This window comes from Bos javanicus, chromosome 5 (genome assembly GCF_032452875.1).
Source record: "Bos javanicus breed banteng chromosome 5, ARS-OSU_banteng_1.0, whole genome shotgun sequence".
Lineage (NCBI taxonomy): Eukaryota > Metazoa > Chordata > Mammalia > Artiodactyla > Bovidae > Bos > Bos javanicus.
Window position 1 is genome coordinate 103,025,063 of NC_083872.1, and position 27,771 is coordinate 103,052,833.

The 27,771-nt window shown below is 41.0% G+C and overlaps 1 protein-coding gene across 1 annotated transcript in view; it reads right to left on the reverse strand.

The window, feature by feature from the left end:
* LOC133248203 (antigen WC1.1-like) overlaps positions 1-27,771 on the reverse strand; it is a 63,254-nt gene extending 35,483 nt beyond the window's left edge. The window contains exons 1-7 of the mRNA XM_061418022.1: positions 27,644-27,771; positions 23,543-23,863; positions 14,249-14,557; positions 13,838-14,155; positions 8,310-8,402; positions 7,920-8,234; positions 6,498-6,812 (exon numbers count right to left, since the gene is read on the reverse strand). Coding sequence (XP_061274006.1) covers positions 6,498-6,812; positions 7,920-8,234; positions 8,310-8,402; positions 13,838-14,155; positions 14,249-14,557; positions 23,543-23,863; positions 27,644-27,716 — 1,744 coding nt within the window. The 5' untranslated portion in view covers positions 27,717-27,771. The remainder of the gene's footprint in view (positions 1-6,497; positions 6,813-7,919; positions 8,235-8,309; positions 8,403-13,837; positions 14,156-14,248; positions 14,558-23,542; positions 23,864-27,643) is intronic.

Genomic DNA, 27,771 nt, shown 5'->3' on the forward strand with positions numbered 1-27,771 from the left:
ATCTATAGCTTCTTTTTCTCTGTGGCAATTTGCCGATTCATTGCATAATTTAATGATTCAGAATCTGGGCTTGGACAAGCAGAGGACTACTGTTGTGACAGGAAGCCAGCATAATTTGGGGGTTACCTGATGCTGGAGAGACAAAATTAGAGTCTTGAGAGCCTCTCTCACACAGCAGGTTTTCTCCTCAAATATTTGCCCAGTATATAAGCTGTGAAGGGCAGGAAGCTAGAGAACTATATAAAAAGACTTGGAAAGCAGAGTCTTTTTCATTATTTTAGGTACTTAGCTACCAAAGAATATAGGCTCTGAACTGAAATCTCTAAAAGCCTATGTCATAGGGACAGAGAAATCAGAGGTGGACTGAGTGCTACCAAAACTGCAACCCATACTGTTACAGCTCAGTTTTAGGTTATATTTAGATGTTTGAGTGAGACATACCCCTTCCCCCACCTGCCTAGGAAAACAAAGGGTAAATCCTTTCAGGTGTTAGAAAATGTATCAGGAGTATCTTATTTTTTCATATATAATTTATAGCATTCAATAAAAAATGACATGACATTTGACAAGCTAGGATAACATGACAAATGACCAAAGTGAAAAAAGATAAGAGAATGCAGAGACACCTATGATAGAAATGGTGGACTTAGCAGATAAGGATTTTAAATACAATCAATGTATTTACGGGAAAAGAGAGAAGAGAATAAACAGGTCAAAAGATGAGAAAAAATAGTCATAAATAAATTAAAATATCTAAGGAACTATTGCCAACCTAAAATAAAATATCTAGGTTTAAAAAGTGAATGAATAAGTTAAAAGAATTTTATATAGAACTGAGAATATAGTGATTTAGAGGAGTCCTAAAGATGAGAGATTTCTCAAGAGGTAGGTCAGGTGGTCTGGTATTCCCATCTCTTTCAGAATTTCCCACAGTTTACTGTGATCCACACAGTCAAAGGCTTTGGCATAGTCAATAAAGCAGAAATAGATGTTTTTCTCGAAGTCTCTTGCTTTTTCCATGATCCAGCAGACGTTGGCAATTTGATCTCTGGTTCCTCTGCCTTTTCTAAAACCAGCTTGAACATCAGGAAGTTCATGGTTCACATATTGCTGAAGCCTGGCTGTGAGAATTTTGAGCATTACTTTGCTAGCATGTGAGATGAGTGCAATTGTGTGGTAGTTTGAGCATTCTTTGGCATTGCCTTTCTTTGAAATTGGAATGAAAACTGACCTTTTCCAGTCCTGTGGCCACTGCTGAGTTTTCCACATTTGCTGGCATACTGAGTGCAGCACTTTCACAGCATCATCTTTCAGGATTTGAAATAGCTCAACTGGAATTCCATCACCTCCACTAGCTTTGTTCATAGTGATGCTTTCTAAGGCCCACTTGACTTCACATTCCAGGATGTCTGGCTCTAGGTCAGTGATCACACCATCGTGATTATCTGGGACATGAATATCTTTTTTGTACAGTTCTTCTGTATATTCTTACCACCTCTTCTTGATATCTTCTGCTTCTGTTAGGTCCATACCATTTCTTTCCTTTATTGTGCCCATCTTTGCATGAAATATTCCCTTGGTATCTCTAATTTTCTTGAAGAGATCTCTAGTCTTTCCCATTCTGTTGTTTTCCTCTATTTCTTTGCACTGGTCGCTGAGGAAGGTTTTCTTATCTCTTCTTGCTATTCTTTGGAACTCTGAATTCAGATGCTTGTATCTTTCCTTTTCTCCTTTGCTTTTCACATCTCTTCTTTTCACAGCTATTTGTAAGGCCTCCCCAGACAGCCATTTTGCTTTTTTGCATTTCTTTTCCATGGGGATGGTCTTGATCCCTGTCTCCTGTACAATGTCACGAACCTCCATCCATAATTCATCAGGCACTCTATCTATCAGATCTAGTCCCTTAAATCTATTTTTCACTTCCACTGTATAATCATAAGGGATTTGATTTAGGTCATACCTGAATGGCCTAGTGGTTTTCCCTACTTTCTTCAATTTAAGTCTGAATTTGGCAATAAGGAGTTCATGATCTGAGCCACAGTCAGCTTCTACCTGCCTCTTGAGAAATCTGTATGCAGGTCAGAAAGCAACAGTTAGAACTGGACATGGAACAACAGACTGGTTCCAAATAGGAAAAGGAGAACGTCAAGGCTGTATATTGTCACCCTGCTTATTTAACTTACATGCAGAGTACATCATGAGAAACGCTGGACTGGAAGAAACACAAGCTGGAATCAAGACTGCCGGGAGAAATATCAATAACCTCAGGTATGCAGATGACACCACCCTTATGGCAGAAAGTGAAGAGGAACTCAAAAGCCTCTTGATGAAAGTGAAAGTGGAGAGTGAAAAAGGTGGCTTAAAGCTCAACATTCAGAAAATGAAGATCATGGCACCCGGTCCCATCACTTCATGGGAAATAGATGGGGAAACAGTGTCAGACTTTATTTTATTGGGCTCCAAAATCACTGCAGATGGTGACTGCAGCCATGAAATTAAAAGACGCTTACTCCTTGGAAGAAAAGTTATGACCAACCTAGACAGCATATTCAAAAGCAGAGCTATTACTTTGCAAACAAAGGTCCGTCTAATCAAAGCCATGGTTTTTCCTGTAGTCATGTACGGATGTGAGAGTTGGACTGCGAAGAAGGCTGAGCGCCAAAGAATTGATGCTGTTGAACTATGGTGTTGGAGAAGACTCTTGAGAGTCCCTTGGACTGCACGGAGATCCAACCAGTCCATTCTGAAGGAGCTCAGCCCTGGGATTTCTTTGGGAGGAATGATACTAAAGCTGAAACTCCAGTACTTTGGCCACCTCATGCAAAGAGTTGACTCATTGGAAAAGACTCTGATGCTGGGAGGGATTGGGGGCAGGAGAGAAGGGGACAACAGAGGATGAGATGGCTGGATGGCATCACTGACTCGATGGACGTGAGTCTGGGTGAACTCCAGGAGTTGGTGATGGACAGGGAGACCTGGTGTCCTGCGATTCATGGGGTCAAAAAGAGTCGTACATGACTGAGTGACTGAACTGAACTGAAAGATGAGAGATGAGAAAGAGAAGAAAGAGGAGGAGGAGAGGGAGAAGAGATACAGAGAGACAGAACTGCAGAAGTAATATCTGAAGATATAACAATAGAGAACTTTTTAAAAAAATAAATGAAGGAGTATAAAACCCCCACTCTTAGTAAAGCTGCTGAAAATCAAAAGGAAAAAGGAAAATCTGGAATAATAACAGATTTATTTAATACAAAAGGAGGAAAAATAAGGAGACAAAAAGGAACATAAAGCAGGTGGATCAATTAAAAACAAATGGCAGATACCAACACATCAATATCAGTAATTGCATTTACAGTAAATGGATTAAGATAAAACAAAATTGACACAAATGTTACTTGCAAAATGCCCACCTTATATTATGAAAGCAAAGAATGGTTGAAAGTAAATGATGGAAAAAATGTACTAACTGTAACAAAACTGAAGTAGCTATATCAATGTCCCAGAAAGTAGACTTTAAGCCAAGAGACACGAATTGAATTAAAGAGGGAATTTTCATGATTATAATGAGATGCACCTTTAATAAAGATATTTTAGACAACAAAATTCAAGAAAGGTAACAGAACATAACTTTGAAACATACTTGACAGAGTGAAAAGAAGAAATAGACAAAATCACAATAAAAATGGGGCTTATTACCATATCTTTTTCAATAGCATGCACACCAAACATACAAAAAACAAAGAAGAATACAGTAGATGTACAACAACATAATCAGCACATTTAACTAAGTAACACAGAGAGCAACACACCCAACAATGCAAGAGTTCACATCACTGTATATGCACTGGGAACTTTTATCAAAATGACCATGTAATAGGACAAAATCTTTCACTCTTTGAATTCATACAGAGTATTTACTCTGGACACAGTGGAATAAAATTAAGACTAATAAGAAAATATTTATAGCCACTTCTATTTGGGGAAATTCAGCGAGATCCTTCCAAACACCACCTGAGTCTGGGAATAAATTTAAAACTTACAAAATATTGTGAAATAATAATAAACACAAAATAATGGTATGATAAATTCTTCTAATAAAACTCAAGTAGTGCCTAAGGGAAATTTATACCCTCAATTTATAGAAGAGGAAGGACTGAAAGTGAAAAAAAGTAAGCTTCCAATTAAGAAACTAGATGAGAAAGTCAACAATGTAGAATGTTGGGGTTAATTTTAAAAGGAACAAAAACTAATACAATATTGTAAAGTTTAAAAATAAAATAAAAATTTTAAAAATTAATGGCAAAGAAGTGAGCATAAGGTAGAAAATATAGAAGAAAACCCTTTAAACACGGCTCATTGAAAATTGATGAACACTGAGCAATACTAATGCAGAGCAGAGAGAAAATGAAGTTGACAATACCAAGAATGAAAAGGGACATCAGTATAAACCATACAGATTTTTTCGTCATAGTTTTTGTGCTGATGTTTGTTTGTGTTTTAGCTGTGCTGTTGCTCATGGGATCATAGTTTCCAGGTCAGGGATTGAACCTGGACCCATGACAATGAAAGCCCAGAGATTTAACCCCTGGATTACATATTTTATTAGTACAATTTATACATTTAATGTGGATAAGTACACATAAAGTGTTAATTTCTCTACAGCCTTGCCAACACTAAATGTCTTAAAAAAAAAAAAAAAGTCATTCTGACATGTGTGAGATGATATCTCTTTGTGGTTTTAATTTACATTTCCCTGATGATTGACAATGTCAAGCATTTTTTAATATACCTATTGCCATTTGTATGTCTTATTTAGAGAAATGTCTATTCAAGCCCTTGGCCAATTTTTTAATTAAGTTATTAGGTTTTAAGTTTGTTGGGTTTTTTTTTTCTCTTAGGTTATAGGAGTTCCTTATTTTTGGAAATTAATACCTTATATAATTTGTGCTAGCTTGCTTTTTCACTCTGTTGATCTTTCATTTGATCTGTGGAAGCTTTTTAGTTTGCTATACCCCCACTTGTCTAATTTTGCTTTGTTGCCTGTACTTTTGATGTCATATCCATGAACTCATGAAACAATGTGCTTTTATTTTGTGATGGAGCTAAGATATTACATATCTAAAATGTAATTCCTATCTGGTGATGATGTTTCAACATCACATATAGTAAAATAAATTCAGATAAATAAATAAATTTTAAATTAGGTTTTGAATATTCTTTAGTGGAACTATTAAATTGTTTGCAGAAAATAAAACTTGATTCAATGTTATTTTGAGATGAAGAATGGCGTTTGAAACATTGCACTAAAGGCAGAATTCAAAAAAGTAAAACATTACAGATTTGATCACATAATCCACCCATACACATATACAACCTTAAAAATATATGTAAAATATGGGGAAAACCTTACAAAAATATTAAAAAAAAAACAGTAAGTGATGTTTGTTTATAAAGAGTTATGAATAAATAAGAAATTTTAAAACATTCTGGAGAAAAAATATTGTCATAAAAGATATCTTAAGACAGTAATATAGGAAAGAAGATAATATTTTTGCATATAGTGTTTGTGAAAGTCACTTAGTCATGTCCAACTCTTTGTGACCCCATGGAGTATACAGTCCATGGAATTCTCCAGGCGAGAATACTGGAGTGGGTAGCCATTCCCTTCTCCAGGGGGTCTTCCCAACCCAGGGATCAAACCCAGGTCTCCCACATTGCAGGCAGATTCTTTACCAGCTGAGTCACAAGGAAAGCCCAAGAATACTGTAGTGAGTAGCATATCCTTCTCCAGCGGATTTTCCAGACAGGAATCAAACCAGGGTCTCCTGCATGGCAGGCAGATTCTTTACCAGTTGACCTACCAGGGAAGCCCTTATGTGGATAAAAAACCATGATGCCCTGAAGAAAACAATACTCTCTTTTAAAATTAAGTATTTATTTGGTTGTGCTGGGTCTTAGTTGCAGCATGCAAATTCTTACTTGTGGGATCATAAGAGAAAAAAATTGTAACTGCATGTGGTGATGGATATTCCTGTATGTGTGGTGATTTACTGATATGTACAAATACATAAACACTATGTTTTACACTTAGAACTAATATAATGTTATGAGAATTACGTCTCAATTAAAAATTTTAACAAACAAGGTTGGAATATGTGAATTAAATTAGTTTCATTCTTACCTCATTTAAGCTTCTCTGGTGGCTCAGACAGTAAAGAATCTGCAGTGTAGGAGACCCGATTTCATACCTGGGTCAGGATGATCCCCTGAAGAAGGGAATGGTAACCCATTCCAGCATTCTTGCCTGGAGAATCCCAGGGACAGAGGAGCCTAGCGGGCTATAGTCCACATGGTCGCAAAGAGCACAACTGAGCAACTAACATTTTCACTTTATATCATTTTGTGGACCCAAATTAAACTCATCACTTAGATTTTAAAATATCAAATCTTACTGCATCCTACAGGGTTGGGACAGACACACAGAAATAGTAAGTCACCTGCACACGAGATATAGGCTTCCTCCTTTGGAGAGCATGAAGTGTAATTCCAAGGGTCAGAAGGACACTGCCAGAGAGAGGTGTCAGTTTTCCAACAGCGGATTCCATCCACCCACCGGGGTCTAGAACCTTCCCTGAGACCAACAGAAGAGTTGAGGGTTCCACTGTCCCCACAGCCAAGCTGTCTGCAGATCATGGACACAGTGATGTCTTCCATGGGGTTGTGGCAGACACTGCCCCAGGTCCCGTTGTAGAAAACTTCCAGCCACCCAACACACTGCTGGTCCTCGCTCACCATCCTGAGGGCCAGGAACTCTAAGGTTGAAAGGGGAGTAGACAGGACACAGTGAAAACTTTGCTGGATGTTCTAGGTTTTCCTTTCTTCTAGAAATGGTGAACATTCATCTCTGACCTTGTTCAAGAGATACCCACTAGATGACAAGACTGACATCGCCTCCCTTTTAACTGACTTTGTCCATTTGTGTCTGTCTTTCTATTTCTACCACAATGGTGTAGTGGATATGAACTGAGAGGAAGACCAAACTGTGGGCGCTAGTCAGGGAGGGGCAGCTGAATTCTACTTCCTGACAAAATCTTTAAAGAGTGTGTCAAAGGGATGTGATGTGGATATTAGGGAGACAGGGATAATAATTAATCCAAAAATGCCACATCCCAACCTCTACAACCTGTGAATATGTTACCATACCTGACAAGAGGGATTTACAGATGTGATTAAGGTAAGGACCTCGGGATGGTGAGATGATATATTAACAGTATGAGCCCAGTCTAATCACATCCTTAGATCCACTATCCTTAAACACGGAATACTTTTCTTAGCTCCGGCTAGACAGAGAGATGTGGCTCTAGATAATGGTTGGAGGCCTGCAGCATAGCTGATCTGATAATGGACGAAGGGTGCTATGAAGGAAGGAATGTAGGTGGTTTCAAGAAGTTTGAAAAGGCAAGAAACAGATTCTCCCCTAGAGCCACAAAAGTGATGCGGCCCTGCTGAAGCCTTGATCCCAGCCCAATGAGATCCCTGCTGGACATCTAAGTTAGAGAAGAGTAAGGAAATAAATATATGCTGTTTTAAACCACTAATTGGTAAACTGTTAGGGAAGCAAACAGAAACTAGTACCGTGGGTTTAAATTTTTTGTATATAACTGGAGAGAGAGCCCTGCTTTCAAGAAAAACTGTAAGAAATGGCTCTCCCAGGAAACACTGCTTAGAAGAAAGGACCAGATCCTCAGCTGCTGCAGAAGGAAGTGAAAGGACCCCATCTTCAAGTCTGCTGGAAAGACAGGCTTCATGGGAGGAAGCCTCCTTCTCTGGTCCTTTCAGCATCTCTCCCTCAGCGCTCAGACCCCCATCCTCCAGGGCCCCACCCCTCCTCCAGCCTGTGGACAGTGTGCAGCACAGACCTGAGCAGATGACCCCTGCGTCCTGCTTGTGTCTGCAGTCGTGCCGCCCCCAGCCTCGGGAAGGACACCTCCACAGGTGGGACTCCTTTCCTGTGCAGTTCAGGTCGTCCAGCCAGATGGGCCCTGATCCTGCTCCGAAGTGAGCAGACCCCGTGGCACTGCGGGCTTCTCCACAGCCCAGCTGCCTGCACACCACATGGGCATCGTCCAGGTCCCAGCCGTCATCACAAATGGTGCCCCAGGAGCCCTGGTCAAGGATCTCCACTCTCCCGGCGCAGGGACCGGCTCCGCCCACCAGGCGGAGCTGTCTGTTGTCTGAGGAGAGAGAAATGGGACAATGGGGCAGTGACCCTAGGGTTGAGAAGGGTCTCTGTCCTGTGGGACCCTTACCTGAGCAGTAGGGGGCGCTCTCCACTGAGGCCGCAGAGCCTGCTGGTTCTGCCATAGAGTCGTTGCACTGGGGCAGCACCTGGGTCTGGTTTCCTGAAGAAACAACAATGATCAGAAGTCTGGAAGGGTTGAAGAACCGGAAACTGAATTAAGGAAAATAATGACCACTGATGGAGCCTAAGATGAAAGCTGTGACCCAGCATTAAAGTTATCATACTCTTAGAGTTCACCTTCTCCCTGGAGAGTTCTGCTTCTGACAGTACCACAATTTCTGTTTTAACCCAAGTGTTGCTGTAAGAATGAGTTAAGTTTTATCCCTAAATTTATCCCTGTGCTGTGCTAGTCGCTCAGTCGTGTCTGACTCTTTGTAACCCCTTGGACTATAACCCACCAGTATCATCTGCCCATAGCATTTTTCAGGCAAAAATATTGGAGTGGGTTGCCAAGCCCTCCTCCAGGGGATCTTCCCAACCCAGGGATCAAACCCAGGTCTCCCGCACTGCAGGCAGATTCTTTACCATCTGAGCCACCAGGGAAGCCCAAATATATCCCTAAGTAAAAGCAAAACAAAATTCTTTCTGAAGGATTTCTACAATTTCTTCAATGTATATCTTTAAAACAAACACTTATATAAAATAGATCTCATGAAAAATGGAAAGGAAAAAGGAGACATTAGAAAGAATTTCCCAGGGTTTTCAGCTGCTAGAGTTATCTGACGAGAATACATATAGCCACGGTTAAAGTGCTTATGGAATTAATTGACAAAATGTGCATCTTTGCAGAGAAATGATAGCAAAAAGAAATACTTCTAGAGCTGAAAAACTCAGCTGAAATTAAGAACTAAAGAATAAGTGTAGCCTCACATTAGCTCAACATAAAGTAGAAAAATCAAAATGCAAAATGAGAGGATATTCTTCAATTAATTCAGGTCATATAGCAAGAGTTCTGGTTATATTGTTATATGGCAGTTTTTCCAAAAAACTTGGTTCACTTCAGTTCAGTCCCTCAGTCATGTCCAACTCTTTGTGACCCAATTAACTGCAGCTTGCTAGGCTTCCGTGTTCATCACCAACTTCTGGAGCTTGCTCAAACTCATGTCCATCAAGTCGGTGATGCCATCCAACCATCTCATCCTCTGTCATCCCATTTTCCTCCTGCCCTCAATCTTTCCCAGCATCAGGGTCTTTTCCAATGAGTCAGCTCTTCTCATCAGGTGGCCAAAGTATTGAAGATTCAGCTTCAGTATCAGTCTTTCCAATGAATATTCAGGACTAACTTCCATTAGGATCCACTGGTTTGATCTCCTTGCAGTCCAGGGGACTCTCAAGAGTCTTCAACACCACAGTTCAAAAGCATCAGTTCTTCGGTGCTCAACTTTCTTTATGGTCCAACTTTTACATCCATATATAACTACTGGAAAAATCACAGATTTGACTAGATGGACCTTTGTCAGCAAAGTAATGTCTCTGCTTTTTAATATGCTGTCTAGGTTGGTCATAGCTTTTCTTCCAAGGAGAAAGCATCATATAATTTCATGGCTGCAGTCACCATCTGCAGTGATTTTGGAGCCCAAGAAAATAGTCTGTCACTGTTTCCATTGTTTCCCCATCTATTTGCCATGAAATGATGGGACTGGATACCATGATCTTTGTTTTTTGAATGTTGAGTTTTAAGCCAGCATTTTCACTCTCCTCTTTCACTTTCATCAAGAGGCTCTTCAGTTCCTGTTCACTTTCTGCCATAAGGGTGGTGTCATCAGCTTATCTGAGATTATTGACATTTCTCCTGACAATCTTGATTCCAGCTTGTGCTTCACCCAGCCCAGCATTTCACGTGATGTACTCAGCATATAAGTTCAATAATCAGGGTGTCTATATATAGTCTTGACGTACTCCTTTCCCAATTTGGAAACAGTCTGCTGTACCAAGTCCAATTCTAACTGTTGCTTCTTGACCTGCACACAGATTTATCAGGAGGCAGGTAGGTGGTCTAGTATTTCCATTTCTTTAAGAATTTTCCACACATTGTTGTGATCCACAAAGTCAAAGCCTTTGGCATAGTCAATAAAGCAGAAGTAGAGGTTTTTCTGGAACTCCCTTGCTTTTTCTGTGATCCAACAGATGTTGGCAATTTGGTCAACATGAAAAGGTAAAACTTAGTATCTGAAGAAAAAGTATGTACTTAATTTTGCCTATGACTTTGGGTCATTAATCAGAAAAAACTCAGTTTGGCAGTCTTTCAGTGGGGTCTTTCAGTGCTGCAATTAGATGTCACCTGGAGCTGAAGTCATTTAAAGACTTGACTGAAATCTGGTCTGGAAAGAAATTCCCAGAACTGTTCTAAGGATAAAGGAACATCATGTCTTCGACTGAATTCAGAAAGAATTTACATATTCAGGAAGAAATGGGGCAGAAGGGGAAGAGAGAAGGAAGGACACACACACGCAGATTAAAGCAAAATATTGATACTAACATTTAGAAACCCAGGTAAAGGTCATAAAGGAATTTTTATATTGTTTTCCCAACACTTTTATATCTCAACATAGATCAAAATTGAAAGAATTAAAAGATGAAAACAAGTCAAAGAGAATTCATTGCCAGGACACTTTCACAAAAATACTCATAACATCAAAAATGAAATCCTAGTAGAAGATAGGCAAAACCTCTGAAATTCAGGATCTAACCGAATGGAGGGATGTATTATGTCAATGATTTGGAAAACTCAACATTGTCAGTGTCAATCATCCTCAAATTTCTATGTCTACTCTCAAATTTTTAAATCTAATCTCAATGATACCCTTAAGCTTTTCTTCTGGTGAAAACGACAAGCTGATTTCTAAATTCATACAAAATACAACAACCAAGAATGAACAGCACAGTTGGTAAGAAAAGCAATGATATTACAGGAGTTGATATAAAGTAACTTGTATATTAAAATTATTCAGACTAACTACAAAGTTTGAAACTCTGGGAGATAGTGAAGGACAGGAAGCCTGGTGTGCTGTAGTCCATGGGGTCACAAAGGGTAAGACATGACTTAGCGATTGAACAACAACTACGAAGTTATGATAATTAAGAAAATGCATGATTAGAATTATGCTTTTGAGAGCTTCCAAATTCTCATGATTTATCTCCTTCAAAAGCTTCAGTCATAGATTCTGGAAATATGTTTATTCCTCCCACTTGAGGTGTACTTTGCTAAAATCAGCATGGATATCTGACTCTACCAAACGTACTCCTCGTTGTCTAGCATAATGTTGTAGTTTAGTGTCTGTCATGTCCAACTCTTTTGTGACCCTGTGGACTGTAGCCTGCCAGGCTCCTCTGTCCATGGGATTTTCCAAGCAAGAATACTTGAGTGGGGTGCCATTTCCTTCTCCAGGGCATCTTCCCAACCCAGGGATCAAACCTGCATTTCTTGCATTGGCAGTTGGATTCTTTTTTTTTTTTTTTTAATTTTATTTTATTTTTAAACTTTACAATATTGTATTAGTTTCACCAAATATCGAAATGAATCCGCCACAGGTATACCTGCGTTCCCCATCCTGAACCCTCCTCCCTCCTCCCTCCCCTCCCCTCCCTCTGGGTCGTCCCAGTGCACCAGCCCCAAGCATCCAGTACCATGCATCGAACCTGGACTGGCGACTCGTTTCATACATGATATTATACATGTTTCAATGCTATTCTCCCAAATCTCCCCACCCTCTCCCTCTCCCACAGAGTCCATAAGACTGATCTATACATCGGTGTCTCTTTTGCTGTCTCGTACCTTTTGTGCTACATTTCATTGCAGGCTAATGGTATGACAAAGAGAGAATCAAGATCCTACAGAATAAATGGTTCTTATCCACCTCGGACTAAAAAGTAGCTCTTTTCAGAGGTTTGAAAATCCTGCCTGTAGTCGCCGCCTACAAAGAACACCTCTGCCAGAGGGAATGTGAACAGAAAGGGCTATGAGTAAAGAAAAGGAGCTAGAGTGTCACACCGCCATTTTTTGCAGGTGTGTGAAGCAAGTCACCAGAATTAAGCAGGACACATTTGAAGGAAGCAGAGCCTTAGGTGTGAATCAAGTGATAATGACCCAGTACTTAAAGAATGGACTTGGCAGTCTAAAGCAATGAATAGTAAGCAGCATTCTTTACGATAGCAAAATTATGGAAACTTAAATGTCTATCAATAAAAGATGGGTCATATAAGCTGTGGCTTCATTCAGTGAGATTCTACTCTGCCTTTCACAAGAATGAAGCTGAGCTACACTTAATTGTTATAGAAAGATGCTTCTACCATACTAGGTGAGAAAAGGAAATTGCACAACAAGACAAATAGTATGAACTCATGCTTGTTTAACAATTTTGTACATATTTCTTTATTAAAGTTATTAAACTATTAAAAGTTTGTTGATTGGCTTAAACTAAAAAAAAAAGAAAGAAAGAAAATGTAGTATTTGTGCAAGGATAGACAAATGATAACATGGAACAGAATAGAGAGTCTCAAAAAAGACAGACATAATTGCTCTTCTGCTTATGACAAAGGCAGCACTGCCATGGGGAAGAGTCTTTTCAGAAAAAGATTCTGAGTCAACTGGATGTTCATATGAAACCTGACCCTTATCTTACATAGATATCAATCCCAGAAGAAATGCACAATAATATGCAAGAGAAATATAATAAAATTTCCATAAGATACTCTTAGAGAATGTTTTTAAGATCTTTGAGTAGGCAAAATTCTTTTTTAAAGGATATAAGAAGCATTAAATGTACAGAAAAATGTTGGTAAGTTATATTTACATAAAATTAAGAAATGAGTTCATCAAAGGACACCATTTGATTAAGAAAATGAAAATAAAAGACCAAGGGTTAAACATGGAAAATAAGTAACACATATTTGCATCCAAAGACATTTTCATGGTAAGTTATAATATCATATTTTTAATAGTCAAGAACTGGAAATAACTCAGATTTATACTGTCAGTAGAATGGATCAGTACATGGCCATGTGATCATTCAAAGCATACTCTACAGTAATAAAAAAAAAATAAAGTGCTACAATATACAACATCATGTGTGAATCCCAAACATAATTTTGAGTCTATGAAATTAGATACAAAAGATGAAATATACAGGACCATTTTATATAAAGTTCAAACATTGATAAAACTCTCTATGTTAGTAGGCGTTCGGTAAGCGCTTTTCCCCATCAAGGAGACAGGACACAGTTACTGGGGATGACAGTGACTGTGGTGCTGGGGACATTCTCTTTGTTGCTCTGGGTTGGGGTTCATAGTGAGATCTATACTTACTGCTCCTACATTGTTTTCTATGATTTTATGTAAGCAATGATGCTGCTTAAAAATATATTATTCCCCTTCACACTTCTTACCCTGACCTGAAAAATGAATGAACAATGAGAAGATCCATATTTCACCACAAAATCTCTGACTTTGAAGCCCGTTTAACCTCACTCTCTACTCTTGGAGACATTTCACTCCAGGAGCATCCTGAGTACCAGTAGCCATTTCCTCTCTCTTACCTGAGCAGATCACAGAGGCTGTGTTGCCATGGGAACAGTCAGGACCACCCAGAGCAGTCACAGGACAACTCCACAGGAAGGACTCAGCCCCAGAGCAGTGAAATCGGGCTGTTAGGATCTGATCACCTCCTTCCACCAAGTGTGGTCCTCCAGGGCTGGAGATGGCAACTCCACAGCCAAGCTGACGACAGACAACATTGGCATTGGCCAGACTCCAGTGGGAAGCACAGAGTGCTATCCATTGTCCATAAATGTTCATCTCCACCTGCCCCTCACACTGAGAGGAGCCATTTGTCATGAGCCGGACTTCTGAGTATGCTGGTAGAAGAAGACAGAGTTTCAGCATAATCACATGACTTTCTCACCTGAACAGGCTGTTGACAGAGGTGAAAGACGTGACCTGCATCTCACCTGAACAGACAACCTGAACAGCTCCACTGTGGTCACAAGTGCCCCCTGGACAGGGCACTCTGGGGCAGACCGAGAGCTCAGGCTCCTCCCCCTCACACCTGAACTCTTCAGCCCAGACCCGGGCACTGGACTCTCTGAAGAGCTCATGTCCCAGGACAGACACAGCCTTGCCACACCCCAGCTCTGCACAGATGACCTGGGCAGTGGGAAGTGTGAAGTTCCCATCAGACACTGGGATCCAGGCTTCTCCAGAATGCACTTCTACTCGCCCTGAGCAGGGTCCATCCCCTCCAGCCAGACGCACAAATCCTAAGAGGAAACAACAGCAAAACCAGTGAGTGTTCATGGTACTGACTTGGCAACTGGAAACCGCACATCACAGGCAGTGGAGTGAAAGTTTTTCGTTTTAGGAGTGGAGCATGTAGAGTCTTTGACAGTTAGTGTCATAATTGAATTTTCATGAGCAGGTTTCTGAAGAAAAATCCAGAAGGATTACAAGGTCAGTTTGGAATGGTTGAATCCCAAGAACATACACTTTGAGACTGGTTAGAAGTGTGAATTCCTTGGTCTAGGAGCCTGGAAACTACAGAGCCCAATTCAGATCATTGGAATGGCTGAATACGGGAAACACGTGTTTTAGCATTGGTTGAAGAAGTGAATTTCTCACTTACCAGCCTAGGACCTATATACAGATTCAAGGACACTGTATAATATTCAGGCACTTAAACTTGAACATGGAGATATGCAGACCAGAAGCCACCCAGAGGGACGTGGGCTAAGATTAGAGACCTAGCATCCAGACAAGCTTAGAAGCTTTCATGGGACTTGTGGGGCAAATATTCTGACCAGTTTTCTCTCCCAGAAGCTAGTCCTCAAGTGACTTAGGTTAAGGAAAGTCCTGAGGCTGGATCGATGAGGGCATGCCAACCTGTAGATGCATGACAGCTCCAGAGAAGAAATATGGACATTATCACTAATTCATGTTTAAGTCATCACATCTTGTCTTTCTGATACTTTTTGATGCCAAAAATTTCATGAATTCCTTCAGTGACCTCAGTGAGAAGGAAAATGAGTTAAGAAAACTCAGAGAGTCATAGAGAGAGAGAGTCCCAGCCATCTCTCTTGAAATCCTAGGATTTGTCAAAGAATCTGGGGGAGAGTGTGCCATCAGTGGGAGTTTACCAGATAGCTTAGTTTCCACATCATCTCCTATTAAAGGTTTTTCTTCTCAAACAGGACTCATAGAAAATGCTAAGGGCTGATAATAATTGATTTTAGTACTATCATTGTACTAACTCTAACCACAGAAAAATATGCATTCTTCTCAAGTACACCTGGAATAGTCTCCAGACTAGGTTACAAATAATCCTTAACACATTCAAAAATATTAAAATAATTCCAAGTATCTTACATGACCATAATGGAATGGAACTAAAATTCAATAATGATCACAAAACAGGAATTCATGAATCTATAAAAATTAAACCACACACTCATATTTTAACATTGTTTTCCTATTTCTATAAAGAATGCTATTTAGATAGGAATTGCATTAAATCTATAGATCACTTTGAGAAGTACAGGCATTTTAACAATACTAATTCTTTCAGGCCAGAAACACAGAATGACTTTCTGTTGATCATATTGTCTTTAATTTCTTTCATGAATGTTTTACAATTCTAAAAGAAGATGGCATGTTGCCAAAGAGGAGGAAGAAGAAGGAGAAGGAGGAGGAAATGAGCAAACAAGCCATAATTTGGAGAGTTCCAAGTTGAAAAAGCCTCAATACGGATAAATATGCAAATATTTGTGGCAAACACTTGTTGAATAGGTTGTTAGCATACTACATCACCCTCTGCTCCTCCCATCTACCACCTAAACTGCTATCCTTTCTCATTTTTCCCACTTCAGACAAGCAAACACCATTTTAAAAGACACGGATGGAAAAGAAAATCAGAAAGGGTAGCTACTGCTGAAGAAGTAGGATGTAGGTGGGATATATGGCATTCAAGGGGGGATCAAGGAAGTTTTGAAACTAAAGGAGGAAAACCAAAATAAAAGTTCATCATTTGGTCATCAAAGGAACACATTTTGAACTGAATGATGATAACCCAATGAAAAAACTTTATTTAATTCATCAAGTACAATTCCCTGATTTCTGGGTGTGTTCTGATTATTTACTTCTGAAGTTCTTCCTGGTAAAGGACTGCTTAGTGATGCCCATAATCCAACCAAAATATTATTAGAATTTCCAAAAGAGAGAAATGTAACCCATAACACATTTTTTAAAACAATCATTTAAAGCAGCTTCAGAAATTACAGAAATGATTGAATTGGCTGAAGAGCTCCTTAAACCCCTAATATCAATATGCTTAATGAAGCATAAAAATAAACAGGGAGAAAAACTAGGAAAAATAAACAAATGAGACTTCTGAAACTGAAAAATATAGTATTGGAATGAACATTTGGATTAATTACACAAGAGACTAGACATTGCAGAATAAAAGAACTGGGAAGTAAAACACAGCAGTAGAGACTATCTAAATTGAACCAAAGAGAGTAAAAAGGCAGAAAATATGAATGGAAACTCAATGGCATGTAGGATAATATAAAAATATATAAAATATGTGTATTTGGAGATTCAGAATAAGGGATGTGCAGAAAAATATTAAGAAAAGATTAATGACATTTTCCCAAAGTTATTGAAAACTGTAAACCCATTGATCCAAAAAACTAAACAAACCCCAAACAAGATAATGAAACCATTCTCAGAAAACTTGACAATGTAATTACTGAAATTCATTGGTAAATAAACAAACAAAAATATGTTAAGAGCAGCCAGGGAAGTTTGACACATTATATACAGGGAAAAAAAAGGATAAGTATTATTTACTGACGTTTTGTTGGAGGCAATGAAAGTCAGATGACAATGTAAGAACATATTTAAAGTACTGGGATTGGGCATTTGTTACCCTAAAATTGAATCAGCTATGAAAATACTTTTCAAAACTGAATGAAAATGAAAATTATTTCAGGTAAATGAAAGATGATAGAATTGGAGGCCACCAGACACACACTACACAAAACTGCCTCAGAAAGTTCTTCAAGCTAAAGGGAGATGACAGCAGATGAAAACATGGATCCTCTCGAAGCTATAGAGACTGTGCTAAATGTTGATCCTCTATTAGAAGATTTAAGGCAAAAATATTAGCAACAAACTATAAGATTCATAATAAATTTATGAGTAGAATGTATGACAATGACAACACCAACGACAGGAACAGGAAAGTGGAAGAAAAGTATAGTGACTGACATTGCATGTTGTGACATAATATCATTTCAAGGTAAAATGTAATTGAAGATTAATAATTCAACATTGGGCTTTCCCGGTGGTTCAGTGGTGAAGACTCCACCTGACAATGCAGGAGACGTGGGTTCAATCCATTGTCTAGGAAAAGCCCACATACCAGGGAGCCACTAAGCCTGTGCACCACAACTAGTGAGCCTGTACTCTAGAGCTCAGGGGCCATGACTACTGAAGCTTGTGCACCATAGAGCCTGTGCACTACAGCAAGAGAGGCCACTGCAATGAGAAACTCATGCCTGCAACTAGAGAGCAGCCTCTGATCTCCACAACTAGAGAAAAGCCCATGCAGCAGTGAAGACCCAGCCAGCAACAAATAAAAATTACTTAAAAAATTTTTAATTAAACATTATAATCACCTAAAAATCTGATACAATTAATAAACCAATACAGTATTTAAATTAAAATGATAAAATATACTCGAAGATTAAAATAAGAACAAAGATAAAACATATAGCAGCTGCTGCTACTACTGCCGTTAAGTCACTTCAGTTGTGTCTGACTCTGTGCGACTCCAGAGATGACAGCCCAACAGGCTCCCCGGTCCCTGGAATTCTCAAGGCAAGAACACTGGAATGGGTTGCCATTTCCTTCTCCAATGTATAAAAGTGAAAAGTGAAAGTGAATTTGCTCAGTCGTGTCCGACTCTTAGCGACCCCGTGGACTGCAGCCTACCAGGCTCCTCCGTCCATGGGACTTTCCAGGAAAGAGTACTGGAGTGGGTTGCCATTGCCTTCTCCGACAAATAGCAGGCAAGTACACTTAAACCCAATTATATCAATAATAACATTAACTGTAAATAATTAAAGTACTCCAAATAAAAAAAACAAGATAATCAGACCAGATAAAATAAGACAAAACAATATACTGTCTACAAACTTATATGTGTTTAAATATAAACACAGAAACATATTAAAGAGGTAAAAATTACATACCATGCAAACACAAATCAGAGAAAACTCTATATAATATCTAAATTAATATCATACAAAGTCAGACTATAAGACAAAGAATTCATTCAGAGAAAAAGAAACATTTTATGATAATAAAATCCAAAAGAAATTATATAGTATTGAAACTGGTGGGTTAAAAATAAAGTGATGCTTAGAAGAAAATTTAGAACCTTGATGCTTCCTTGATGATTACATTAGAATAAAAATAGAAACAGAAGGAAATGATCCAAGACTCCACTTCAAGAATCTACAAAAGCAACCACAATCATGACAGAAAAGGAGGAATGAAAACTGAGCATAGAAATCAATTCAGAAGAAAGCAAATACACGATCAAGAAAATCAATACAGTCCATTAGTGATTCTTTTAAAAAGAACATTAACACTGATAATCTTCTAGCAAACCAATTAAAAAAAAGAGGGAGCACATTAACAGCACCAGTAATAAAAGGAGGAACATCATTGTAGATCTTCCCAACATGTAAAGATATGAGATATGAACCAGTGTTACTAATTTGAAGATTTTTTGTAAAATGGGCCAAGTCCTTAAAAACACGTTACTTGTGAAACACAACTCACCAAAATCTGATACAAAAAAAGAGAAAAATATGAGTAAACTTATTTGTTAAATAAACAGAATCCATATTATAAAAGTTTTTCACTAAGAAAACTGCCAGCTACAAATGCTAGCACTTCCACAGAGCTGAGAAATGACTCCCACAGCAAGATAAAGGAAGAGAGGGAGGGAAGGAATGAGGGCACGGAAGGAAATGTAACACAGAGGCTGTGGTGAATGTACGAATTGACCTGCATCTTTCCAACCCTCCCCTCCTGCAATCCTTGCATCTTCATCCCCTCACCATTTTGCACTTCAGTACTGTAGTCCCTGGTGGCTCAGAAGATAATCAAGACTCTGCCTGCAATGCGGGAGACCCAGGTTTGATCCCTGGGTGAGGAAGATCCCCTAGAGAAAGAAATGGCAACCCACTTCAGTATTCGTGCCTGGAGAATCCTATGGTTCATGGGGTCACAAAGAGTAGGACAGGACTGAAGGAACTTGGAACGCTTGCATCACAGTCCTTCACAATTTGTGTGTTCCCTCCCAGATCTTCCACCTGAACCCCATGAAATCTCTTCATTATTTCAAACAAGCTTCTCTACATTCTCCTCTGGTCTTTGTTTCCACTCTAAATTTATCCTAAACACGGTACTTCACTTCCAGCAATCCACTACTGAGGCTGAAATTTCTTTCCCTTACCTGACTCCTAAGGTTGAGCAGAAGAAACTCCAAGAGTTTTGATTAAAATAATGAAAATACATGCTATTCTAATCTTATTTCTGCTACACCACCACCACTTTGACTTATCTTCACATCATTAAAATATGTCTGAAAATACAGAAAAAAAAAAAAAAAACATACCAGGAGGAGGAAACTAGTGACAAAAAGAGAAAAAGAAGGAACATGGAACCGTTCATAAAAATGTGAGAGTCTAAGTTAGAGCAATGGTAGTTGGGGCGTACAAACCACAATCAGGGTTTGAATATTAGTTCAGATCAATGCAGTTCAGTCGCTCAGTCGTGTCCGACTCTTTGCAACACCATGAATCGCAGCACACCAGGCCTCCCTGTCCATCACCAACTCCAAAAGTTCACTCAAACTCACGTCCATCGAGTCGGTGATGCCATCCAGCCATCTCATCCTCTGTCGTCCCCTTCTCCTCCTGCCCCCAATCCCTCCCAGCATCAGTCTTTTCCAATGAGTCAACTCTTCGCATGAGGTGGCCAAAGTATTGGAGTTTCAGCTTTAGCATCAGTCCTTCCAATGAACACCCAGGACTGATCTCCTTTAGAATGGGCTGGTTGGATCTCTTTGTAGTCCAAGGGACTCTCAAGAGTCTTCTCCAACACCACAGTTCAAAAGCATCAATTCTTCGGCACTCAGCCTTCTTCACTGTCCAACTCTCACATCCATACGTGACCACTGGAAAATCATACCCTTGACTAGATAGACCTTTGTTAAATATCAGAGCACTTCCAATTCTTTACTTCTAAGTATATCTTAACTGGAATTAATATCAAGACATCAGTATTCTTAGGATAACATTGGGAGTTCTAATTTCACATAAAGTTTCAACATCACACACTCCATTTTCATTCAGATGCTGATTTATCAAAATATGGTTGAGACACCTGTAGTATTTCCACAAATTTATCTTCAGTTGGAACCATGATTATGACATTGTGACAATGAGAAAGGCTACTCAAGATGCCAGAAAACAGGTCTGTTTAAAACAAAAGTTTCTAACTAAAATTCAAATTCATCTTGAAAATAATTTTTTTAATAAGAATGATAAAGAGAATGGAAGAAAACATTTTGAAGAGATGAATAGATTTATGACATAAGTGATGTAGTGGTTTCACAAATGCATACTTATCAAGCAGTTTTGTATGTCAGACATACCTCATAAAGTACTTTTTAAAAAGGAAAAGAATTGTTTCCTTAAGGACATCAACTAGAATCATCAAAGATCTGCTGAAGGTGAGATTAGAAAAGATCACTTTTACAATGATCTTCCTGTACATAAACACCCAACAGCTGATTGGCTGTGGCTTAAGGACCTACTGCAGATGTCTTCAGGGCTCCCCTGTCCCACCATCCCATTAGACGGGGTGCTACTATCCTAAGACCAGCCCTCTACCTTAGGGAATTCACTGTGATAACTGACAATATCTTCCTCCAGTCCAGTTGTTCTGATGTGATTAATAACCTGGACATCCAATCTGCAATTGTGATAACAACTAGAAGCATCTCTACCAAACACTGTGAGCACCCATTCACACCCTAGTTTCACTGCTGTCTTTCCTGCATCCACCTTGGTATAGGTCAAACACACTTAGGTAGCACTGAGTACTTCTTAGGAGTCACATCAGGTCCTCTTAGCTTCAATTCAGTTCAGTTCAGTTCTTCAGTCATGTCTGACTCTTTGCAACACCATGGACTGCAGCATGCCAGGCCTCCCTGTCCATCACCAACTCCCGGGGTTTACTCTATCTCATGTCCATCCAGTCGGTGATGCCATCCAACCACCTCACCCTCTGTAAACCCTTTCTCCTCCCACCTTCAATCTTTCCCAGCATCAGGGTCTTTTCCAATGAATCGGTTCTTCACATGAAGTGGCCAAAGTACTGGAGTTTCAGCTTCAGCATCAGTCCTTCCAATGAACACCCAGGACTGATTTCCTTTAGGAGGGACTGGTTGGATCTCCTTGCAGTCCAAGGGACTCTCAAGAGTCTTCTCCAACACCACAGTTCAAAAGCATCAATTCTTTGGCGCTCAGCTTTCTTTATAGTCCAACTCTCACATCCATATAGGACTACTGGAAAAACCATATTTTAACTAGATCGGTCTTTGCTGGCAAAGAAATGTCTCTGCTTTTTAATATGCTGTCTAGGTTGGTCATAGCTTTTCTTCCAAGGAGCAAGCATCTTTTAATTTCATGGCTGCAGTCACCATCTGCAGTGATTTTGGAGCCAAAAGAAAAAAAGTCTGTCACTATTTCCACTGTTTCCCCATCTATTTGCCAGAAAGTGATGGGACCAGATGCTATGATCTTAGTTTCTGAATGTTGAGTTTTAAGCCAACTTTTTCACTCTCCTCTTTCACTATCATCAAAGGCTCTTTAGTTCTTTGCTTTCGGCCATAAGTGTGATGTAATCTGCATCTAAGGTTATTGATATTTCTCCTGACAATCTTGATTCCAACTTGTGCTTCATCCAGTCCAACATTTCTCATGATGTACTCTGCATATAAGTTAAATAAGCAGGGTGACAAACCATACAGCCTGGACGTACTCCTTCCCCAATTTGGAACCAGTTTTTGTTCATGTCCAGTTCTAACTGTTGCTTCTTGACCTACATACAGATTTCTCAGGATGCAGGTCAGATGGTCTGGTATTCCCATCTCTTGAAGAATTTTCCAGTTTGTTGTGATCCACACAGTTAAAAGCTATGGCATAGTCAATAAAGTAGAAGTAGATGTTTTTCTGGAACTCTTTTGCATTTTCAGTGATCGAACGGATGTTGGCAATGTAACCTCTGGTTCCTGTTTTTTCTAAATCCAGCTTGAACATCTGGAAGTTCACAGTTCATGGACCACAGCTTTGTCTAACTCAATGAAACTATGATCCATGCCATGTCTTAGTGGAGAGTTCTAACAAGACATGGTCCACTGGAGAAGGAAAGGCAAACCACTTCAGTATTCTTGCCTTGAGAACCCCATGAACTCTTAGCTTCACTGCCTCTTATACATGATGCACTTCAGTTGCTGTGTTGTAAACTTCAAGACTTCATTTTCCTGCTCCCTCAACATCCTTGCAAATTGGTGTGAGCTCCCCACTTGATTCATCAGGTACACCAGTGTGATGAGATTTCCCTGCCACATGTCCCACGTCTGGCCTCCTCTGACTGTGACCTAGGGACATTTAAATGCACCACTGAATTTCTCTCACACCTTTTCCTTGTGTAACTGCACCATGACTTCGGGTATGGTCACTTGTCCATGGGTCTTCACATGCCCTTTTGGGGTCACCATTGCTTGGTTGAGCCTGTTCTATTGGCACATCACCCTCATACCAACCTGATGCAGTGTGGTGACTCTGACGTTTAGGACCAATGAGGATAATAAACCTTGTTGCCTACAACTCTCCTATGACACCCCCCCCCCATCAATGTAACCACACCCTACTGACCATTATGTCAAAGAATACAGAACAATTACCATGCTGAGACTGGTCACAGAGGTCGAATCCAGAAGCTAATCTGTATGAAACTTTTGACCTCACCTCTGCCTCCTGTGACACATCACAAAGACCCTTCACCCAAGTATGTTCTAAAGGCTGTATCCATAATCTCAAGTCATTCTGGTAATAAGACAGAGGCTTTTCCTGCTAGAGATCCCCACACAAACCAGACGGACTTACCTGAGCAGACCACTCCAGCATCCCAGTCATGTAAATAGCTATAATTACGATAGTCTTTAATATTAGAATGCCTACAGTCACTGACAGTTGATTCTACCCCTTCACATGAAGTATACGAAAGCCAAATGGGGCCAAGTCCTGGCCCAAAATAAGCCCCTCCAGGAAAACCAATGGCAGCTCCACACCCCAGCTGTCTGCACACTACAGATGCATCCTTCAAGCTCCATTTCAGATCATCCACTGTGCCCCATTCTCCTTGGTGCTTCACTTCCACTCTCCCCTCACAGCGGTGGGCTCCATCCTTCAGCCTCAGCTCCAGTACTGCAAAAGAGACACAAGACAGGAAAGATTTTAGGAGACTTAGAGTGGTATAATATATAAAACATTAGCTCTCTGAGGAGCAAAACAGTGCATGGGATATAGTATTTCCTGACCTTGTTGTATAAACATTTCCAGCATGGCCAACTCTAAACCCCCAATGCACCATCACTGACCACGGAGCAGGAAGGGAGGCACCAAGTATTTCTCAGGAGCCTGTAGAACCAGCTCCAGGGACACCACCGAGGACAGGCCTTCAGAGACTCTGGATGCTGCCCTCCCTGTAGATGTGCCCAAAGGTACTTAGGGCCCAGCTTCTCCATCTCAGTTGCTCATGGCCCAGGATCCAGGGAGGAATCCTCCCTCTCCTTCCCTGTCCATAGGAATCATCTCATCCAGCTCAGAAACAGAGGGCTGGGGTAACAGGCTCTAAAATGTCCTGGTTTTTCCTGCCATCTGGTGTTCATGTCTTTGTGTAATTCCACACTCCAATGTACCTAGTAACACGCATCTAACAAATGGAATTTGACGAACATGATCAGATGTCACTTTAGTGATTAAGTCATAAGATGACTCTGGTTTGTGCATATAAAAAGGATTTCATTAGTAGGAACATCATAGATGGAGACATCACCAGTGTTCATTTCAGTTCAGTTGCTCAGTCATGTCTGATTCTCTGAGATCCCATGGACTACAGTACACCAGGCCTCCCTGTCCATCACCAACTCACGGAGTTTACTCAGACTCATATCCATTCAGTCAGTGATGCCATGCAAGCATCTCATCCTCTGTCATCCCCTTCTCCTCCCACCTTCAATCTTTCCCAGCATCAGAAGACTCTATTTTTTATAAAAAAAGAACTAACCAGATATTTTTGCAATTATCTGATAGCTCAGTTGGTAAAGAATCCACCTGCAATGCAGGAGATCCCGGTTCAAATCCTGGGTCAGGAATATCTGCTGGAGAAGGAATAGGCTACCCACTCCAGTCTTCTCTTGGTCTTCTCTTGTGGTTCAGCTGGTAAAGAATCAGTCTGCATGCTGGAGACCTGGGTTTGATCCTTGGGTTGGAAACACCCCCTGGAGAAGGGAAAGACTATCCACTCCACTAAGGCCTGAAGAATTCCATGGACTGTGTACAAAGAGTCAAACATGACTGAGTGACTTTCACTTCTTCAATTCTTCAACCATATATTTTGAAGCTGAATAATAAGTGAGTGGGCTTCCCAGGTGGCGCTACTGGTAAAGAACCTGTCTGCAAGTGCAGGATATACAAGAGACTCGGGTTCAATCCCGGGGTCTGGAAGATCCCCTGGAGGAGTGCATGGCAACCTACTTCAGTACTTTTGCCTGGAGAATCCTATGGACAGAGGAGCCTGGTGGGCTACAGTCCATAGGGTCACAAAGAGTCAGACATGACTGAGGTGACTTAACATACACAATATGATGAGTAAACTGAAGAATTCAACACAGAGATTCAACAACAGGGAATTGACCAAGGGAAAGAAAAAGAAACAAGAATCAATGTGTTAGAAGAAAGATTAGTTGAAAGCACCCAAATAGAGGAGCCAAAAGAGAATGAAAGGAATATAGAAAGCCTATATATAAAGACCCTATAAAGAGAAACAGTGTATGGACCGGAGTCATAGCAGAAGAAGTGAAGGAGAAAAGAATTAAGGGCTGAGGACTTCCCTGGTGGTGTAGTGGTTAAGAATCCACCTGCCAATGTAGGGGACATGGGTTCAATCCCTGGTCCAGGAAGATTCCACATGCCACAGAGCAACTAAGCCAGTGCACCACAGCTGCTGAAACGTGTGCACCTAGAGCCTGTGGTCTCCAGCAAGAGAAGCCACTGCAGTGAGAAGCCTGTGCACTGCAGCAAGGAGTAGCCCCTGCTTCCCACAGCTAGAGAAAGCCTACATGCAGCAAGGAGACCTAGCACAGCTGAAAATAAATAATTATAAAAAAGAAAGAAAGACAGGCTGCGAATTTCCAAACCTGGGGAAAGGTCTGGACATCTAAGTCCAAGAAGCTAATAAGTCACCCCAAAATTTCAATCCAAAACAACCTTATCCAAGACTCACAGAGTAAACTGTTCAAATGCAAAGAGAAAGAGAGAATTCTAAAAGTCTAAAGAGAAGAAAACAATGCTGTCACCCAAGAGAACTCCCATAAGGACATCAGCAGATTTGTCCAAAGAAACCTTGCAGACCACGACAGAAGGATTGGTAACATACTCCACCCTCACTCAGGGGAAAGCAGCTCCCAGGGAGTGAGGGACAGGAGAGGACATGAGAGGAAGTGCTCCCTACAGAGTCACAGCAGATCCTGCTAGGGGAAAGGACCATCCAGGTCCCCAGCACATCAGGAAATGAGTCATGGGAACTGGGGCAGGGACTTGGGAACTTATACACGTGGGGCTGCACATCAACTGATCTTTACAAACAGAGGGACAAGTCGTTCATTGGAAGGACTGATGTAGAAGCTGAAACCAATACTTTGGCCACCTGATGTGAAGAGCTAACACATCTGTAAAGACCCTGAAGCTGGGAAAGAGAGAAGGTGGGAGGAGAAGGGGACGACAGAGGATGAAATGGTTGGATGGCATCACCGACTCAATGGACATGAGTTTGGGTAGACTCCGGGAGTTGGTGATGGACAGGAAGGCCTGGCGTGCTGCGGTCCATGGGATCACAGAGTCAAACACCAGTGAGAAATGGAACTGAACTGAACTGAACAGACAAGAGGTCCCCTCTCCTGGATGCAGGCTTCTCTGCTCCCTAATGGACACCTGGTGGGAACAGGTGAGGCCAGCAGGCAGAGCCTCTCACAGAGCCCAGTGCTGGGCAGACATGGCAACAAGCAGAGGGGAGCCCGAGAGATGGGGGAGAGGAGCCAGAGAGAGGCAGGCAGGTGTATGATTATCTCTGATCCAGTTACATGCAGCAGCCATGACACCCAGCCCTGTGGACACCCCGTGTGCTTCACAGACCAACGGACTCACTCCCTGCTCAGCAACTCTGTTCCTCTCACACAGACAGGCTCCACCTTCCCTCACACACACACACACACACACACACACACAAACACACACAGGCTCACACACTCCCCCCACACACACAGCCTCACACACTACTCAAACACTCCTCACTCACCCTCACTCACCCACACTTACTCCTCACACACCTTAATACATCACTTGCACACTCTTCACACACTCCACAAACACATAAACTCTTCACACCCATGTACACCCTCACACATACACACCCTCACACACTCACACACACACTTCTTCATACCCTCACACACACACACACCCTCACGCACTCCTCACCTGCACACATACACACACAAACACACACACAATCACAGAGCCTACAGGAGCGAAGACACAGGAAACACAGGGACCCAGGGGCAGTGCTCACACACCAGGCACATGGAGCTTGTGGAAACAGCCCAGAGTCCCAGCTGAGCTCAGTCACTGGACCTTCCACACGCTGAGAGCCACTGGGACTCCTAGAAGCTCCCTGAAAACAAGGGACACCATGGAGGGGACTTAGGCTGACCCAGCCCGATCCAGACAAAACTTCATAGCTCTGTAAAATCTGCCACTATGACCAATGGACACCACCCCCCCACAGGAGAGGAACCAGGATTCACATCAGCATGGTTCTTTTTTGGTCAGAAACACTGAGGCCAGGTTCCACAACTCCAGACACCTTTCCCTTCATCAAGGCGTCCTCTCCCCTGCTGTGAACCAGGACAGAGGGGCAGCTCTTACCTTGACCACCCACCATGGTGCCAAGGAGGAGGACACAGAGTCCCTGCAGGGAGAGGTGTCTGCCCAGAGCCATCCTGACCCCACGTCCTCAGGGTCACAGTCCCAGCTGCAGGATCAGCCTGTGAGCA